General features: G+C 38.1%; 1 protein-coding gene across 2 annotated transcripts; it reads right to left on the minus strand.

The window, feature by feature from the left end:
* Window positions 1-774: 774 nt before the first annotated feature.
* mEFTu1 (mitochondrial translation elongation factor Tu 1) lies at window positions 775-17,890 on the minus strand. Of its 2 annotated transcripts, none has more exons than XM_045752272.2 (9): window positions 17,778-17,890; window positions 13,828-14,031; window positions 12,695-12,861; window positions 9,634-9,774; window positions 9,069-9,213; window positions 6,768-6,881; window positions 5,107-5,312; window positions 2,795-2,991; window positions 775-1,578 (listed from the first exon to the last, which is right to left on the minus strand). In XM_045752272.2, exons 1-9 carry the CDS (start codon window positions 17,815-17,817, stop codon window positions 1,389-1,391), a joined length of 1,404 nt encoding a protein of 467 aa, XP_045608228.1. In that variant the 5' UTR covers window positions 17,818-17,890; the 3' UTR covers window positions 775-1,388. The 2 variants fall into 2 exon arrangements, with proteins under 2 accessions (XP_045608228.1, XP_069171816.1); XM_069315715.1 differs by having other exon boundaries at window positions 17,694-17,832.
* Between the last annotated feature and the right edge of the window lie 2,893 nt (window positions 17,891-20,783).

Consider the following 20,783-nt stretch of genomic DNA (forward strand, 5'->3'; position numbering starts at 1 on the left):
TCCTGCAGAGGAGGATTGACTGGGCATCAATCCTTAACTGTAGCGTTTGTTTACCCAACAGTAAAATGGGAACCTGGTTGTTAAACGATTTGGTGGGTCGTATTCTGGGGTATATAGGACTAAGGACTTGCCTGTAACGCAATGCTTGCTAGTGACTGTACAAGAATGTAAGAACTCTTGTTTATCTAAATAACAAAATCTATCCCGGCCCAGGATAGTCTCTCTCCCCCACCCCCCATTCCAACCCCCTTGTCTCCATTCTCCACCTTCACTCTTCAACCTTGAGCAGACATTTCCATTTACAGTATACATATGTGGATTATGTACTTGGCTGCACCCCGAGTGTCCTCCTCGCCCTCATTAGGCCTTCTGTAGTTTGCCTAGGTCTTCAAGAATGTACTAAAGTGTAGGGTGGTAGTTAATGGTTGTGCTCATTAGTTCTTGTAGTTCCTATCATAAAACACATCATCTTTCCAAATTGACATTGGAAAAACCAGTTATGCATCAAATGACATGGATGTTGTCTAAGGATTAAAGACGGGTGCTCAGTAAACTCTGCCTTTCCCAGGGCTTTATCCCGGTCAAAATCACTCTAGGAATGGAGCAAACACATTACCACTGCACCACAGACTCTTACCACAAGGTCCACTGTTACAACCCATTTCTTTTGAAATCAAGATTTTAAGATTAACTATTATTCTACTAATGTCTTACAACCCAGATTCCATGTAGAAATGACTTAGGGTTATATTCTCAATAATCAGAGAGAATGCATTTGTATTGTGGAAAAAACAATTTATTTACAAAATTACATTGTAACACATTGGGTAACAGATCCAATGGCAATACATCAACAAAACTGCAATATTAGTACTGCAACAAGATTTACATACCATCCTATTAATCACATAACTTACATATTTGAACAAAATTCAAATAAAATTTAGAAGAATTTTTTTTTTTTATCTGCAATTAAAATCATTGTATGAAGTTACTATGCATTTCATACAATTTTAATAGTCTGAAGTGTGTTCTACACAATGTAAAGTGTGTTTAAAATTGCAGAGTCTTTACTGAAAGAAACTCATTGTTATGTTGCTGTACCATTAAGTTTAAACATTATATTTTTTCATACAAATTAAAATGTACTGAATACCACAAGCATTTGTATCATATTGATTACTGCATTAATATACCTTACTTAAGGTTATACAGTTATATATATCCATACTCCAGCATTTGTTCTATAGTTTAGATTTTTAATATTAAATTTAATACACTGATGAAGTCTTGAAAAGCTTACCAGCCTTCAAAGCTAAGAAAATCTTAAATGTCAAAATCAATGTCAACTATTCAAACATTATTAAAGTATTTGTGGTCCTTGCAAATTACCGACTTTGGGCTTTAAGCTGCTTCTCTCGCCCTTTTTTGCCTTCCAAGATTAGCTGTCTTTCATCTTCTGTTAAGTTCTTATTGATGTTTGTAAAAACACCAGTGCCAATTGTGACATTTCCTTCACGAAGAGTAAACCGCTGACCTTGCTCCAAAACCATGGGTTTCATCAAACGAATAATGAGCCTGCAAAGATAAATATATTGTTTCCATATTTTTGTATATACAAAGGCCAAGAATACAAAATGTAATAAAAGTCTACAAATGACTGTACAACTCAGAGAACACTTGCACTAACACACTCATGCATATCATCCACTCCCCAACACATTGCAAAACTAAGCATACATGAATTACAATTAAAGCACAAAAGGCAAAGTGTACAGTGCTTAATTGTGAATATTTCATACACCAGCAATTTGTCCTAACAGACTGTTGTCACCTAGCCTTAGACTCCTGCCATAACGCGTGCAACATTCACAAACAATCTCCACTTGGCTGAATCATGTAGTACCATTGTCTTCCAAACAAGAGCTTTCACTGCAGGGCTATTTTGCCTTCCCTAGCTCAACATTCAACTTCCCATGCACAAATTTTCTTGTTAATTGCATTTCTCAGTACAGTATTTAAACACATTAATATGCTTGCAATTTATCCGTGGTACAGAGTTCACTTTTCTTCCCACTGTAAAAATATGACGCGTGTTCACATCCACATATCGGTTTTTTCTCATGGCTATTACAATCTCTACTAGAATAATTGCATAAAAAATTACTAGTACTTTAGGTATTCTCTAATATTCCTCCCATGACATCTGCAAAGATTCCATCCATTCACAAGCCTTTTCATATATATATATAACTTTTAATTTATCTATTTATATTTATTTGAACAATGCACTATCAATGTCAATACCAGAAACCATCACTTTATACATGCTCTTCTTCCTACAAGAAAAGTTTCATAGACTGAATAAAATTGTATGAACTCTATAGATGCTCAAATCCTCCTACATCAATATTCATCATGTGCTGTCTTCAAATCCATAAATTATATACAGTACAATGCTCAAATTACAATTATATTTTTATTTACTTTTACCCCCCCCCATCCCCACTCAGCCTTTCAAGTACCACAAAACTACAGTATTTAGCTATATATTAATCTAAAACAACCATACCCTTCTAACTATACCCACTTATCCTTTCTTGTATTTATATTTTTTGAGCTAACAGTGCAAATTAATCTATATTAAGATAATCTGAATGCCATAATCGTGTGAAAGGACTATAGGAAATTCATTGCAATGGGCAAGAATAAGAGAACCATGGAAATGATCATAAAATTGTTAAATTTAGTATAATTGTTTACTCAACAATAACAAAAATGTATAGAAACATACTTGGCATCTTCTCCTGGCATGATCATCTCTTTATCCTCTACAATAATCTGAGAAGAGCAACGCCAAGTTTTGCTGTAGACTTGCATCTGATGAAATGATGTGAAAGGTTTTTGCCTGCCTCCTTCATCTTTCGTCAGTACATACACCTGTGCCTCAACATGATCGTAAGCTTTGACGGTACCAGGTTTAGCCATGATCTAAAGCAGAAAGTAAAATAAATCTCAACTTCCATAAAAATACAATTAGAAAAATATATATAATCAGATCAGAATATTTTCTTTGGTAATCACATGCTTGAAAAAATCAGCAATGAGTTTCAGGCGACATAAAATAGGCACCCCTTAATATTTTTAAGAAAAACATAACCAATGAAAAAAATGACCAATGAAAAACATAACCTAAGAAAACATAACCAATGAAACCAAAATTGAGGAAATGCAACTAAGGGAAAAAATCAGGCTAAATGAATGCCACACCACTTCATACTGTTGCCTGGAACATGGTCTCAAGAGCAACACCAACAATTCAGGATTAAGTCATGCCAGAGAAAAGGGAAAGTGGGGTCCCACAGGGCTTTGTCCTAGGATCATTGTTCTTATCAATGTTAATTACCTACCACAAACAGCGAGCTCCTACGTGTCAATGTTTGAAGACAATACAGAACTAGTGAGATAAAGAACCGAGGAAGACTGTAATGTGATCTAGGAGACCCTGACAAATTCAATAAAGATGGGACAAGAAGATAGATCTATATGAAACACCACCATAAGGAAAAGGCAACTACTAATAACAATAAGAGACTATCCTTTTCACTTGAGCTTCTCATGTTAATGTCAGTAGCATACAGGGAGTTTGCAAACATAAAAATTACCTTTAAAAATCTGAAATGCATGCACACTGCCTATGCAACCTAGTACTATCCTCCTGTTAAGATAGTATTTTTTTTAACTGTGGACACTGTCATACATAATAGACAATTAGATAGAAATTGGTACGATTCACTTTACAGTCAGAAAAAAGAAAGCCAAAAACCAAACTTAAATATTCCTAGGCCTAGTATTGCACATATATGTGCTAAATTAGGCCTCTGTACAATAGCCTTTCTTTGCAACATCAGTACAAAAACTTTTCTGGTTTGTCGAAATTCAATAGTACTAAATTTCAACTTTTTAATTGCCTTTTGTATCAATACATGTACTATGGGCCTCATCGTTACTTTAAGTACTACCTACAGAGGAGGATTGGCTGGATAATGTGAAACCATTATCAAGGTATAAAGTAACAGCCTAGAATCTGCATTTCATGAAGCAGAGCAGAAACATTTACAAAGTACAAAGGTTTGCAACTTGACTAATAGAAAAATTGAGAGAAATTAGCAATGAAGACAGGTTAAGAGAACTCTACCTTATAACCTTAGACACAAAAGGTACAAAATACTGAGGGAAAAAGAGACATGGTGGGCAAGGGCATCCCATTTAAATTGTAAGGAAAATAGAACAAGAAGTAAAATAGGTGACAGCTGGACACAAAATTAATAAGCATAGAAATTTCTCTATGAAAAAGCATAGAATAAATAAATTACTAAGCATAGAAAGTGGTAAGTGGAATGCATTAAAGAAGTGATCAAAGCCAATTCTATCCAAAACACCAAGAATATATGACAAATTTAACATCTAAAGATATCATTAGTGTTCCAAGAGTTAAAGGTTTAGAAGCGAGGCATGAAGAACTAATCTCACTTCCCATAGTCACTGATAGGGAAGCACATATGACCAAAATTTAAATTCTTATGACAAGTGAAAACTAAGGAATGAAGGCATAAATGTACAAGCTAAAAGTTAATGTATACCATTCAAAGATCTTGACCACCTCTGCCCAACTCTACCCTTGCACATCCTGATCCTTACAACTCTCTTCCTCCTTCACCTATGCACCGTAAGTTAGTACTCTGGAGTGTTTACTTACCCCAGCACTAAAAACTAAAGCAAATTCACTCCAGTTATTTATATAATTTAACATAGATTTGTACTGATATTTCACTGTCTTGTGATTCTTTGCATATATTTGTCATCATGATGCAAGTTGTTGAAGACAACACTTTTGTTTGGTGGTGGTTTTGTATGGGGGTGTAAAAATACCCTAGGATACTAATGTAGGGCTAAAAATACATGCAATATTTCATGGTACAATATACAGAAATTGTAACAGTAACAGTAAAATTATTCGAAAACTTTGCTCCTGTCCATGTGGAACAAACAAAATGTATACATGACATTTCACCTGGCAACTGAACAAGCCAACGAATCAATTACCATGCCTTTAACTACATCGTCCCTCTTGAGACCACGGACAAGGGCGCCCATTTGATCTCCAGCTTGGCCTTCTTCCAGCGTTTTGTGGAACATCTCAATACCAGTGATGGTACTCTTTAATTTCTTCCCATAACCAAGAAACTCGCATTCCATACCCTTCTTTATAACACCACGCTCCAGACGACCAGTAATGACAGTTCCGCGTCCTGCAATAAAAGCAAAGATGTGACGCCTGTTTCCAGCACTAATGGTGATAACAACAATGTTCATGATCCAATCTCTTAAGACCCTGATATCTGTAATGGCATGAAATATGTGACATTTCTTTTAGCAGTCGTTGTACTGAACTGTACTGTATAATGTACCTGAAAACAGATAAAAATATATTCTTAGAATTCTGAAACACTGCATGCCTACTGTTACAAATATGTAGCTGATAATGTATCATTTTGTGTAGTGGGGGCGGGAAGTCAGCCAAGTGCTGCTAAACCAATAGTCACCATTATTCCTCTGCAAAGCCAAGTGGTACTTCAGATTAAAAATAATACTTCAGATTAAAAATAATTGCTAAATATATTGAAGTAGATGTAAAAAGTTTTTTCAGGAGAAGTGGAATCTTTTATATTTTCTACAATAATAATATTATTAGCATAAATATTTAGCGTGCTTTTATAACTGCTTTAACATCTGGTATTCTGGGGCAAGCGTTAGCAGGTGTTAACAGCAAACAGGACTAAGATGGAGGAAGGATTGATTGTGATCCAAAGTCGCTGGTGAAGGAATGTTTCTCACAATCCGGATATTCCAGCTAAGCCACTAGTTGTATACTTAATAATTGCAGGTTAAAGTAGTCACTTAAAACCACATTGGGTATTAAGTTACATAGAGCGTGTCCAGTTTTTGTACAACAATTATTGTGAGCAGATTGATATAATGTTTTCTGTGTATATTTATGTCCTTATTTGATGATGCATCCTCATTTATTCCAGGAGAACTTAGGCTTTGATGTGAAAATGTTTCACAGTGATCCGAGGGATTAGTGTTTGAAATTCATGTGTCGTCATGTGTATTCAGGTCCATTTCAACGTCATTGCACTTCAACTAAAGGCATCAAAGTGACATGTGGAAGCCCACCGATACAAAATTATGTTGTTTATATGTTTGTCTGTAAATATATTTTTAGAAATAATGTGCAGTATAGGTGTTTCTGCACTTTTGGGGATTTCCCCCTAGGAATTCAACAGTAGGCTACTAACAAATTCCTAGAACAACCAAGTGAAACTATCCATAGGGCAAGAGTCTATCTAGCCTAGATCAAGGTAAGCAGAAAACCAGAATATCTTCCATATTCTTAATCCTCCTTGAATTGCAATAATAAAATAAATTGTCTTAATACTGTGTACCTGCAATGTGACATTTTCTTTGGTTAATTCAGTATGCCTGTATTGTGATGCATTTTTGACACAGCCCACAAAATAGTTAAGGAAGGTTCATTGCTGTATTTCAAGCATACAACATATTTTGCAGGTACAGGAAGATGCACTGCTGTATTCAAATATAGTCTACCACGTCCAGCAGAATTCGGTTCTGACGGAGTTACAGAGCCCTTATCCAAAAATAAGCAATAATTCCAATGTATTTATTAAATATAATGAACAAACCTGAAATGGAGTAGACGCTCTCTACAGGTAGTAAGAAAGGCTTGTCCAAATCTCGCACAGGCGTTGGGATATATTCATCAACTGCTTTCATGAGCTCTTCAATAGCCTTAACACCTGTAAAAATAATACAAATAAAAATTTAGCAATAAGATCTGATTTTTTTTTTTTACAAAAATTATAGTTGACACAAGGCCAAAGTAATTTACACTTCCTGACGCTTATAAAATAGAACACATTTTAGCAACGGTGGCATGAAACTATGAGTATGGCAACCCCACAGCCCACCACCACAAGGCAGAGCACCCTTGTGCCCCATGCATCATTCAGGTGGGAGGGCTGGGCCCCCCCCTCTTGCCTAAATGGTGCAGGGGAGAGCCCAGTCCAGCCCTCCCATGCATCATTCAGTTTCATCAAAAAAGTTTCTTCCAAATACAGTAAAAGTAAAATTTATTTATTAATGTCTCATAACTTGAGAGTACCCCACTTTATTCTGCCTCCCCACCCCACAAAGGTTGGAAGTGATGATAATAAATGAAAAGCACAAACTATCAGATAACATTACATTTTCATTCTTGTTTCATTTCCCAAAAATCCATCATCAACAATTGTAAAGATATTGGCAATATTAGACTTAATAAACGTCTCAATCTTCAGTATGAACCAAATCTTTTTTTGAATATTACATACACCTATAAATAAATTTCTGTTTACCCCTATTATTTATCAATTCAGGAAATAAAATTGTATTTCCAAAACATATGTACACTTGCATTACAAAACACACATACATTAGCATTGTATGACAGGAACAGTGGCACTGTAAAACACATGAACACATCACTAACACACATGCAGACTTACAGGTCATATGACAATATTGAAGGAAAAATAAAAAAAAGGACAAAATATGAACACACATTGCTGGCTCATGCATTAAACACATCAATACTATATCAATGTACAAATCAATGCCTAATAATCATGACAAGTAAACACACAATGAAAAGTGTAAGAGAATCTTTCCTTGTCCATGTTTTATGTTATACGTACTAGTAAACAGACTTAATCTTTAGCAACAATTTAGGCATCATTTTAAACTGACAAATTTGTTTTCCGTACATAATTGGAAATTATTTCATATGAATTTACCTGAGGGCCATTAACACTATTGGCCTCAATGAGGACAGGAAGCTGGTGGCTTGTCAAAAGCCCCCCCTTTTTATCAAATATATATTAGGTTATTCATATCAATAGAAATAACATTGTTGATTAATTTTTGCACCTCACCTTTGGTGGGAAAATTAAAACCTCAATATTATATTTGCCTGAATCTTTTGAGAGACATCAGCTTTCATCCAAATTTGATGAACTTCCTCACAATGCACAATGTTGTGGTGCAGCAACATTGCTTGAGGTTTGTTTTTATATATTTGTTTCTTATTTACGTAATTTACTTAATTATATTTTGAAGATCCAGTTTCAATATACAAATTCCTGTTCCACTATTGACTTCTCTGACAGGTAAGACATTTTTTGGCTTTTCTGGGTTTTGGGCTTGTATTTTGTTCAGCAAAGAACATCCTCCTCTACCAAGGCACCATTGGGAGTACTGTAAAACCAGGAACCTACTTAGAAAGTTATGAAACATCCTCTTCTGGTAAGCCCTCAGTAGCCTCCCTCCCTCCTGTCCCATTCCTACCCCTGATCCCTTTCTTTCCTGTACTGATTTTGGGGTTCAGTACTCGAGGTTTTTAAGTGAGGTGGAGAGCGGGCAGGACACCAGGTGATTGATTCCCACATAGGGGAGCTGATCGGCCGAGCGGACAGCACGCGGGACTTGTGGTCCTGGGTTCAATCCCAGGCGCCGCCGAGAAACAATGGGCAGTGTTTCTTTCACCCTATGCCCCTGTTACCTAGCAGTAAAATAGGTACCTGGGTGCTAGTCAGCTGTCACGAGCTGCTTCCTGGGGGGTGGAGGCCTGGTCAAGGACCGGGCCGCGGGGACACTAAAAGCCCCGAAATCATCTCAAGATAACCTCAAGATAACCATGGCTACCACCTGGTGGCAGCCAAGGGCATTTGGGTTTTTTACTCACCTCAACAAGCGTTGCCTTGTTTACCTCATTGTTTGTTTCCAGAATAGCTTGCTTGTTTTGCTTCTTTTTACACATTTAACAAACAAGCCAACGACATCTGCTTTAAAACTTTTCTTGCCGCTTTAGCCATCGCTTAAAATATAAGTTTACAATAAAGTTATTAAAAAGAATCAAATAAAAAAATTATATGTATAAACAGGCTTACCAATTTCCTCATTCCTTTCTTCCAAGACTGCAAGAGCAGATCCCTTCACTATAGGAATTTTGTCTCCATCATACCCCATTTCTGTCAGCAGTTCACGGACTTCCATTTCCACCAACTCCACCATCTCCTCATCAGCAGCATCAAGCTAAAAAGAAATTATGTTAATAGGCTAACATGAATCCAACTGCTGTATGGTGCTGGGGATGATGGCAAGTGTAAGGTGGATATAAAGCCATTATTTGATTATTAACTTTTTGTATTAATACACGACTAGCAAACCAAGCACGGCGGGTATCTTGCTTTCTATTTACATGGTGTATAAAACGCAGTGGCATGCAAACAGGTATCATCGTCTACTCTGAACATATTTCCCCAAGTGCTCATTGCAAATTCTGAACCTACTAAATATATTGTAGGAAAAAAACAAAAGTATTTTCCTATTAAATACACTAAAAACCAGTTCCCTTAAATAGGTACTATTTAACAATTTCAACCAATGTGTCATTCATAACAGGCAATTTAACAAATACAGTACTGTATACACAAATTACTTGATGCTGCTAACCTTGTTTATAAAAATAACAATATGTTCAATGCCAATTTGCTTGGCAAGAATGAGATGTTCTTTAGTCTGAGGCATCACTCCATCTGTGGCTGCAACGACTAATATTGCTCCATCCATCTGCGAACTGCCGACGATCATGTTCTGTCAGCCAAGGGTGAAAATTATGTTAATGATGCTATCTCAGACAAATTTAAAAATAAAGTTTCCTATCAAATATTAATTTTTAATTCTATTTTGAGGATACTATTTTCATGAGGGAGTGACAATGTTGCTGAGCATTCACTAAGTCTCAGGCACTTTCAGGTACGGTATTAGAATTTTTAAGAATCACTTGAAATATTGACAAACAAAAATCTGCCATATAATTTGGCAATTAAAATAAAATAAGATAAAATTTAAAACTGCTTTAATACACACGTATACAGGAGAACAAAAAATAGGGCTTTGACTGGTACGAGACAGTGCTTTCTGAACACCCTCTTGGTTGTTCTACAAGCCCTTAACAAGGGTCTACCAGGACACAGCAGAGATGCCACGCCATTATTAACTGTTGCTACAACAAGGCACTTTTCAAATAATTTGACAAAGTACTATACTGTAATTTGGAAGGGAAGAAAGAAGTATGCTCAATTCGCCACCAGAAAAACTACTTGCCATCATACAAAAGATTGAAACAAACCTTTCAACTTTCCCCTTCAAATAATAACAGGGATTACCAGTACAGTCAATTGCCCTCCTGCTAACTGCTAGTTCCCGAGTTTCCCAGCACCAGCTACACAATAGTAATAGGAACCAACTGCCCTCACTTAAGTCCACCCTAGCAAGCTCAGGAAGTAGGAACTTCAGGGGAAGAAACAGGAGTAATTGAGTGGCTGCTTTGAAAGGAAAGTTTCACACCACTTGACTCCATACTTCTGAGCTGTGCCCCCTCAGTTCCACCTCAAGCCACCTCCACACATGCACACAAGAGCAACTTATCACAGCCAGCTACACAAAGCAGTTAGCCCTAAGACATGAGAAAAACTGGAGCCAAAGAAGCAGGTGGGAGAGATTGTCTAAAGCCACACAACATCACCGAGGTTAAGGAAAATGAAGATAGCGGCTTGCATATGTCCGATTCAACTACCCAAAACCCAGGACTCAAAACTTTGAACAGAACATTCTCAAGAAGACTGAGAGAATAGCTAATTTACTTAGATCAAGAACACTAGGAAAGATGTGGGGATGATGGAGCTTCACCACCACCTGCCTGCTTATCAGATAGATGCTAGCCTTAGTACATGGGCTTGTGCACTGTTGAAGTCAAATTTAATTGAAATGGGAGAAAGATGATTTACCTACAACACCCATTTAACCCTTCAATTGCGCATCGCATCATATGATGCTTTGACCGACTTGCAGTAAATTGCGCATCGCATCATGTGATGCTTTGGAGTACTACGCAAGATTTAAACGGCCCGCGGATACACGGGGTTCACCACACCTTCATCAGGGCTCTTGTAAACAGACGCCATTTTTAAAAAAAACCGTGAGCCAAACTCCCAGGTGTTAGGGGCCTTAGTACTGAGTCAGCTACCAAGCCTGACGCACGCAGCATGAACTCGCAGCACTGCTGTTCAGCTTGTGACCACAGCATCGCCTAAAAATGCCATAATATACTTGTTCATGCTATTATGTAGCGATGATATTATTACAGAAGACCCCTGACTGTGATAAAACTGACCAGGGTTCTGATAATAGCAGGATTGTGGTGATATTTGGCGCTGTGCACCATGGAGGGAGGAGTAATGCTGTCGGAGGGAGGATGGTGGCGTTGTCTTTTTGAGTGTGTGTGGCCACCTTTTATTGACTGCACTCACCATACCAGCTTAGTGGTTCGCTATGGTGAACACAAATGTAGATACTTATATATAACGTGTGTATAGTGCGAGATAACAGCGAGAGTAGGAGGTTGGGAGCCGCCATTTTGGTGAGGGAGGAGCGTCGTCTGCAGGACTTATCATGTTGTTTACTGATGACCACAATGGTCTTTGGGCACCATACCAGTTTACTTGTACAAGTATGGTGAATAAAACAGGCAGATATTTATATATAATGTGTGTATATAGCGTAATAACACCACAAACAGTATTGTTGTAGGAGAAATATTAGTGCGTCTGGCCTTGAGGGCGGCCGCCACCAGCTGACTGTGTGAGTAGCTACGTCTTTGTGCATTTACTCACCATACAAGCTTAGATGTACAGTTATGGTGAACAAAACATGTAAATACTTATATATAACGTCTGTATATAAAAGCAAAAACAGTATGGTGGGTGGAGAATGGTGGCAAGTCAGGTGAGGTAAGGTGAGGGAGGGAGTGGCAGCCAGTGGCAGCCAGTCACTGCCTGCCACTGCCACTGCCACTCAGCATACCAACTTAGTGGTTCATCATAGTGAACAACAACATGCAGATACTTATATATAACCTGTGTATATAGTGTAATAACCGACAAAGTATTTGTTCACTGTTTGATGAACATAATTGAATCAACAATATGCACACCATATTTTTGAGTACAATATAGCGATGATTCACTCATTTTATTATATAAATATATCACACTACACACTATTGAATAATATTACAGCAAAAAAACTACGAAAAATCAGAGGCATTGAAATAATTAGGTAATTATCTCTTTGTGGAAACTCTGGCCTGACAGCTGGCGATCAACAGACCGCCTGGGGACGCACGCTCAGTCAGCGCCTGATTTTTGCCAGAATTCCCCGCCCTATAGTGGGCAATATATGCCACTTAGGATTTTTTTATTATTTTTCCCGTGATCAGTGAACACAAATTAACAGGTTAGGAAGAAAAAATAATTTTTTTTTTTTTTTTTTGGTATGCGCCTGTGGGTGTCAAATGGTATATAGCTATGCACCATTTAAGGGTTAAAGGTTTAAAACAACAACAAAAAACAAAAAGAGGAATCACTGTACTTCACATGGGATCATAAAGCTCATAATTTGCTCTAGTGCATGACACTGCAGACAAAAATTAGGCTCAATCCTAAGGGCTTACTTTGATGAAGTCGGCATGTCCTGGGCAATCTATGTGACTATAATGTCTCTCTTCTGTATTGTATTCAAGATGAGCAATATTTATGGTAATTCCACGTGCTTTTTCCTGTGGAGCGTTGTCAATTTCATCATATCGTTTCAATTTTGCCATCTCCTTCCCTGCAAGGACTGTAAATAAAATTATTATTAATATATTGGATGACTACCACTGCAGAAACATGCTCAATGCTCACTTTCTTTTACCGAATATAATCTACTTTTACTGAATATCATCTACAAATAATGAACGTGCTTCCATACAACCTTTAAGTTATTCTCTAGTCATGACTTTCCCTAACAACTTACCCACATTCTGCTAGATAACAATTTGTAAACACACCTGGAAAGGAAGAGAGAAATGGGAGAGAGAGAGAGATGTAGAGTAGTACAAGGGAGGAGAAATGGGGCTGAGGAGATGGGTGGGAGAGGAGTGATGGGAGGGAAGAGGTCATGGGGAGCGGGGAGAGGAGGGAAAAGTGGGGGAGGGGAAGGGCAAATTGGGAGGAGAAGAGGAGGAGGAAGAGTATGTATGCAGTACTGTACATTAATTCTTATGAACTCCTTCATATATTAATTTCTCATTCACACTCTTTCAGCAAAAACTTATGCATATTTTGTTTGCATGCCCGAGTTATTTGTTCTCACATACTCCTCATTCTAACAGGTGTGGTGTGTGACTATGTAAGAAAATTTGCAACAGGACAGAATATCCACACTGTAAACATGGAATTACATATCAAGAATCTTGGTTGAGTGCTAAAACTACTGGAGTCTAACAAAATCTTTATAAAAAAATACCAAAAGTAGAGTTCTATTCATGTTCAGGGGCTATTCTAGATCAAACATACTTTGAACAGACATTTGCAAGTCTGTTTGACTAATTCCTGAGTAATATCAAGTACTGCACTGTATACAGTGATAATTAGCCTGTCACTGGTTTTCCTTCAGACATTTTACCCAGAATCTTTCTACAGTACTGTACTGTACTGTAATGCACACAGAATTCTATTATACCAAGGTTCCACTATTCTGACCAGGATTCCACTATTCCCTAGTAAGTTAACTAATGAATAGTAAGAAAAATAAATCATGTACCTTTAGTGATAGCAGCTGACAGGGTTGTCTTTCCATGGTCAACATGACCAATAGTGCCAATGTTGCAGTGAGGTTTGTCTCGCTGGAAAACCACCTTTTCAGCATAGTTACGAGTCTGGACAAAGGCAGGAATAATCCTGCCTCTGCTAAGGCTAGCGAGGCTTCCACTCCGTACGTAAGAAGCCTGTAGATTTGTAGAAAACCCTGGGAAGAAAGTTATCTTTTCATTAGCCACATTATTCTAGATATGATATTACAGTATGTTTTAGATAAACTAATATTGTATCTAATTTAGCCCTTTTGCTATGGTTCAGGTCTCATGTCTCCATTTTCTGTCAAAATAAAGCTAAAAATACATATTTGATATTTTATGATCTTTTTTTTCTAACATTTACAGTAAGAAAAGAAACTTCTTTCCAAATGTTCCATTTATAAATAGAAAAATATAATCCCAGTAATTCAATATCCAGGCCATAATTGTTCAAGACATAATATAATTAGAAATAGTGTACACCCATTAAGCTTTTGATAAGGTATCACATATACCTGACAAGGTATATGACAAGCATATTACAAGGAAATTACAAGCATACAAAATAAATGGTAAAGTACTAGAGTGTATAAAATAATAGTTAAAATAAAGAAGGGAAAATATCCCTTCGGATCAACATGCAGATATTTCCATCCAGCCATGTGCAAAGCCTCACTTAAAGAAAACTGCTAAGACCTTTACTGCCCAGAATTTCATGTGAAAGGCACAGAACACTACAGAGTGACAAACAGGAAAATAGCTCGGGCTCAGAGGAAAATAATTTTTTTAGAGCTGGAAGAAAGCAATTTCAAAAGGTGGAACAGAGGGAATGCATGGTACTGGAACCAGCAAAGTGAACCACACATATCAGATGAAGACGAGGAATCACAATAATGTGGCTGAAATATGTTGACCAAGTCATACACTAGAAAGTGAAGGGACGACGACATTTCGGTCCATCCTGGGCCATTCTCTTGAATTGGTCGTATTCCAGGGAAAATTAGGATTAAGGACCTGCACAAAATGCTATGCATGCTAGTGCCTTTACAAGAATGCAAGAACTCTTGTATATATATATATAAAAAAAAAAAAAATTAAGTGCCTAATTTCTTCTTGAAACAGTATTTTGTGCTTCCCATTTACCCAGTACTGTATATATATAGAAAAGCAACTTCATTCCTATAATTTAATTTTCTCTCTCTATACTGATGCTACCTTGTTTACCTTGAGGTGCTTCCGGGGCTTAGCGTCCCCGCGGCTGCTCGCAGCCTGACATATGAGTCACAGCCTGGTTGATCAGGTATCCTTTGGAGGTGCTTATCCAGTTCTATCTTGAACACTGTGAGGGGATTGCCAGTTATGCCCCTTATGTGTAGCGTAAGCGTGTTGAACAGTCTCGGACCTCTGATGTTGATAGAGTTCTCTCTCAAGAGTACCTGTTGCACCTCTGCTTTTCAACGGGGGTATTCTGCACATCCTGCCATGTCTTCTGGTCTCATGTGATGTTATTTCTGTGTGCAGGTTTGGGACCAGCCCCTCTAATATTTTCCACATGTAAATTATTATGTATCTCTCCCGCCTGCGCTCAAGGGAGTACAGATTTAGGCTCTTTAGTCGGTCCCAATAGTTTAGATGTTTTACTGAGTGGATTCTAGCAGTAAAGGATCTCTGCACGGTCTCCAGGTCAGCAATTTCTCCAGCTTTGAAAGTGGCTGTCATTGTGCAGCAGTACTCCACTCTAGAGAGCACAAGCGTTTTGAAAAGTATCATCATCGGTATAGCATCTCTAGTGTGAAAAGTTCTTGTTATCCAACCTGTCATTTTTCTTGCAGTTGTGACGGCTACTTTATTGTGTTCTTTAAAGGTAAGGTCTTCCGACATGAGTACACCCAGATCCTTTACATTGCCTTTTCGTTCTATGTTATGATTTGCCTGAGTTTTGTACGTGGTTTCCGTTTTTATATTTTCATTTTTTCCATAGCGCATAAGCTGGAACTTTTCTTCGTTAAACACCATATTATTTTCTGTAGCCCATAGAAAGACCTAATCTACATCGGACTGGAGGTTTGCCGTGTCCTCTATGTTGCCTACTCTCATGAAGATCCTAGTGTCATCTGCCAAGGATGATACAGTTCTATAGGTTGTGTTCTTGTCTATGTCCAATATGAGGATGAGAAAAAGTACTGGAGCAAGCACAGTACTGAGCTCAGTCCCTGGGGGACTGAGCTCTTCACAGTTGATGGGCTGGATTTTATTTTGTTGACTATTACACATTGGGTTCTGTTGGTTAGGAAATTGTAGATCCATCTGCCTATTTTTCTAGTAATTCCTTTTGAACGCATTTTATGTTCAATAACACCATGGTCACATTTATCAAAAGCTTTTGCGAAATCTGTGTAAATTACATCAGCGTTTTGTTTGTCTTCCATAGCATCTAATGCCATATCATAGTGGTCCAGCAACTGCGACAGGCAAGAGCGCCCTGTTCTGAAACCATGTTGTCCGGGGTTATGGAGATGCTGTAATTCCATGTATTTTGTGATTTTACGTCTTAGCACTCTCAAAAATTTTTATGATGTGCGATGTTAGTGCTATCGGTCTGTAATTTTTTGCCCCTGCCTTATTTCCTCCTTAATGAAGTGGTGCTATCTCTGCTGTTTTTAGTATATCAGGAATAACGCCAGTATCTAGGCTTTGTCTCCACAGAATGTGGAGGGCCTGCGATAGTGGTTTTTTACAGTTCTTGATGAATATGGAGTTCCAAGAATCCGGGCCTGGTGCAGAGTGCATAGGCATACTGTTTATGGCTTATATGCTCGTTATCATTTGTATTCATATTTTGTTACAGTGTACCTATCATTATGCTTATTTGTTAGATTAAGGACTTGCCTGAAACCCTATGCATGCTAGTGGCTCTACAAAAATGTACTACTTATCTTCAAGCCTATGTACCCCTTAACAACCCATTGTATCTTCTTGTATGCAGTCTCCATGGCGTAGTGGTAAGACACACTCCTAGCGTTTTGCAAGCACGTTGGCCTGGGTTCCCATCCTGGCCGGGGAAGATTTACTGGGTGTCAATCGTTAACTGTAGCCTCTGTTTAACCCAACAGTAAAATGGGTACCTGGTTGTTAAACGATTTGGTGGGTCGTATTCCGGGGAACAAAGGCTTATGGACTTGCCCGAAACATTATGCATGCCAGTGGCTGCACAAGAATGTAAGAACTCTTGTAGATATAAATAAAATAAAAATAAAAAATTATATGAATGAAAAAATAAATAAAACCTTCACGAAATTTTCACCTACCATAAAGAGATCATGTTTACTTCCAAGTCTGCTACTTGTGACGCCAAGATAGAGCGTCTAGAGCCAGGTTTTATGCTACAGAGGTCGTCTTACCTCTGCTGGGGGTTATGACGCCAAGATAGAGCGTCTAGAGCCAGGTTTTATGCTACAGAGGTCGTCTTACCTCTGCTGGTGGTTATGACGCCAAGATAGAGCGTCTAGAGCCAGGTTTTATGCTACAGAGGTCGTCTTACCTCTGCTGGTGGTTATGTCGCCAAGATAGAGCGTCTAGAGCCAGGTTTTATGCTACAGAGGTCGTCTTACCTCTGCTGGTGGTTATGACGCCAAGATAGAGCGTCTAGAGCCAGGTTTTATGCTACAGAGGTCGTCTTACCTCTGCTGGTGGTTATGACGCCAAGATAGAGCGTCTAGAGCCAGGTTTTATGCCTCAAGAGGCCGTGTTTACCTCCAGCGCCGGCTACCTCTACCATTACCCCCCTAAGAGTTAACGCCAGCAATGGACAGCTGCAAGTCATTATCTACGATACCTGCAGCATCTACACCTGCTTCTGTGGGTGTTGTGTATCCTAAGGGGTGTAATTGTGGTGTTGTTGAGGAGAGGCGAGACTTACTAGCAGGAGAGAGTGCGAGGAGAACCCGACATGCTGCCATGTTGAAGCGTCGTCTGCGACTGCAGGGGTTACGTATTGTAATATTTGTATCATAATAAAAATAATAATACTAATATTAACAATAAAAATAAATTAATTATTTAAAATACTAAAGAATATATGCAGGGATTTAATAATTGTAACAGAAGTTGTACATTTAAAAAGGCCAGTAATACGCAAAGCGTATGGGGCGTAAAACAATAGGTTGCGGACAGGGCAGCTGACCTTACATGTGATAAACCTGAAATTGAGTTACATCTAGGCATTTCAGTCTGTTGTAAAAGGAGCAATGTTCCGGGAAATTACAGATGGCGGGTGCGCAGTCTTTGACACTCAATGGGCAGAAAGCACAAATGTAAAAAAAAAATACCAAAATTTAACTAAAGGCCACTATCTTGTGACGAGGACAGGAAGTCGACGGATTGTCGAAGGGCTCCCCCCATTTGTCCTGATGATTTTGTCAATTTTTTTTTATTAACAGGCTTAGGTATACACAGCAATGTGCTGCTGCCCTATTCTATATGGAAGATTACACAGGATTTATATAAAAAACGAGCTATAAGTTTATCTAATATTCCCATTTCACAGGATAGTTAAGTCATACATGGAATCAGGGGAGAAAATACAAAAATAACCAACTCTGACAAAGTCAGGAGAGAACATGAGATGTAAGGCTGTAAGATGTAAGCCCCCATTAGCAAAATCTGAGAACAGCATAAGTATATCTTCCAATATTCCTGAGTGTATTAAGTAATTACAGAGCTCAAAGTACCTCATACCATTTGGTCCGAAGTCATTTATAACAGGGCAATCACAGATATAGTGTTGGAGAGTATGTCCCAGCTCTTGTTCATATAGCTTACAATTGGAATGAGCTGGATTTTGATTTTCAGCAGCGTTTTGGTATTTTCGGCTTCGGCGGGTAAGCGGTTCCATGGGTTTATAACGAAAACGCTGCTCGAAACGTTGTGCGTACTAGTGGCTTTAGGTATTGTATGTACTAGCTCTATCTTTAAATCCAACATTATGTTTGTAACTCATCTTCAATGTATGTAACTTTACCTGAATAAAAAAAAATCTAATCTAATCTAAATCTAAAAAGCATTTTCTGTTTTCCACCCTACATTGTGGCTTGTTGAGTCTAAACCCGTTGTTTCTTGTTTGTGTTACATCTGACCTTTTGAAGAAGTGGTCTGGATCAATACCCTCAAAATTGTTCAGTATTATAAAAATTTTAATGAGATCTGTAATGTTTAGAACCGAGAAGTACATGTACAAGCAGCACAAAAAGAGCCACTAGACATTGCAATTGCCAGAATTACACAGATATCGATAGGCAGGTGGCTGGAGGTATGAATCCTTCCAATGGTGAACACTCCAATTTTAAACTATGTGAACAGGACACACACTGTAACATTATCTGTGAGTGCCATTATCAATGACTTCAGAACAAATGGTATGAGATACTTGGAGCTCTATAACTACTTCGTACAAGCACGAATATTGTGAGATATTATTCTGCTCTACCCAGAGTTTGCTAGTCCACAATAGCAGACTAGACACCCATCACGTTTTTTCTGATTGAATTTATGATTAGCCATCCTGCAGGATGGGGATATTAGATGAACTCATAGCTAGATTTTGATCAATATATTGTAATCTTTCATACAGAATAGATTAGCAGCACATTACTGTGTGAACCCAAGCTTGTTAATGATAAAAAAAATTACATTTGCAACTCAAGGCATTGCATGTGATCTTTATGCAAAGTGGTTCCACAAGTAAAACTAGGACCCTATACCCAAAACAAACTACCAGCCTTCGTTTTTATGGTTAATATCCAGCAAATCAAAAACTGAAGGCAATACAAATGTATCAGCTAACATTTCATTAATATTAATATTCATTAACAGTGAATATTGCGAGTGAATTACATCTTATATACATATAGGCTTCAAGAAAGACTAAACTCTCTAAACATTTGCTGGTATACATGTACATTATTATAAATGTCAATTAAATATGGCAGAATGTTTGACATAAGATGTTTATTATATCCAATGCCCTACACCTTATATTTCTTACCAGCATTTTGCTGAAATCACCCGAAATCATTAGAAACTATACAAAATGAAGCCATACGAATAGTTTTCAGTGCAACTTAGATGCACATTTATCACAGTCATCATATTTTATTTATAACATGTACAAAGTGGTTACTTAATGATTCCCACTGAGCAATAGAAAAGCCCATACTAAGGCTCGTCAAGGTCCCCCTAGGTCAATTATAACCTTTCCCAGAATGCAACCCACAGCAATTGTCTAACTCCTGGGTGCCTATTTTACTGCTAGATGAACAGAGGCATCAGGGATTGAATCTAGTTCCTTTGATTGTGAGCCAAAAACCTAAACCATTGTGCTACCAGTATTTGTATATTTTGTAAAGCCATTACCATATACGAAACAATGGTGCAGCTAAACAAGACCTTCTATATCAACCTTCTGAGATTCAAAATCACCAGCACTACTTATGAGACAAACTGACCAGTGATCTTGGCAAGCAAGCAAGTGCAGCCAAGTCAACTGAGTACAAGTGCAACCAACCTTATCAAATTAAATATTCCTATTGTGTGTAATGTACCAGCTAATGTACAGTCTGCACTCTGCTATACAAGTCATCACATTCATCACTAAAAAATCCAACCACTTAGGCTGGACGGTGGAGCGACGGTCTCGCTTCATGCAGGTCGGCGTTCAATCCCCGACCGTCCAAGTGGTTGGGCACCATTCCTTCCCTCCGTCCCATCTCAAATCCTTATCCCAACAAAGTGCTATATAGTCGTGAGGGCTAGGCGCTTTACCCTGATAGTCCCCTTCCCTTCATCAGCAAAAAGGGTAACTACTCAAAGCAATAACACAACACTAATAATACCTTTGTAACTAATTATAACCACATGAGCACTGTGC

Source organism: Procambarus clarkii, chromosome 82 (assembly GCF_040958095.1).
Source record: "Procambarus clarkii isolate CNS0578487 chromosome 82, FALCON_Pclarkii_2.0, whole genome shotgun sequence".
NCBI classification, from domain to species: domain Eukaryota; kingdom Metazoa; phylum Arthropoda; class Malacostraca; order Decapoda; family Cambaridae; genus Procambarus; species Procambarus clarkii.

Bases quoted from the DNA above. Each gene is read 5' to 3' on its own strand.
- mEFTu1 (XM_069315715.1), bottom strand. From the start codon at position 17,817: ATGGCAGCATGTCGGGTTCTCCTCGCACTCTCTCCTGCTAGTAAGTCT. The intron at 14,032-17,693 runs GTATCGTAGATA...CTTTCTTCCCAG, and splicing joins AGCAGGTGTAGATGCTGCAG to GGTTTTCTACAAATCTACAG. The intron at 1,579-2,794 runs GTATGTTTCTAT...TTATCTTTGCAG, and splicing joins ATGCCAGGAGAAGATGCCAA to GCTCATTATTCGTTTGATGA.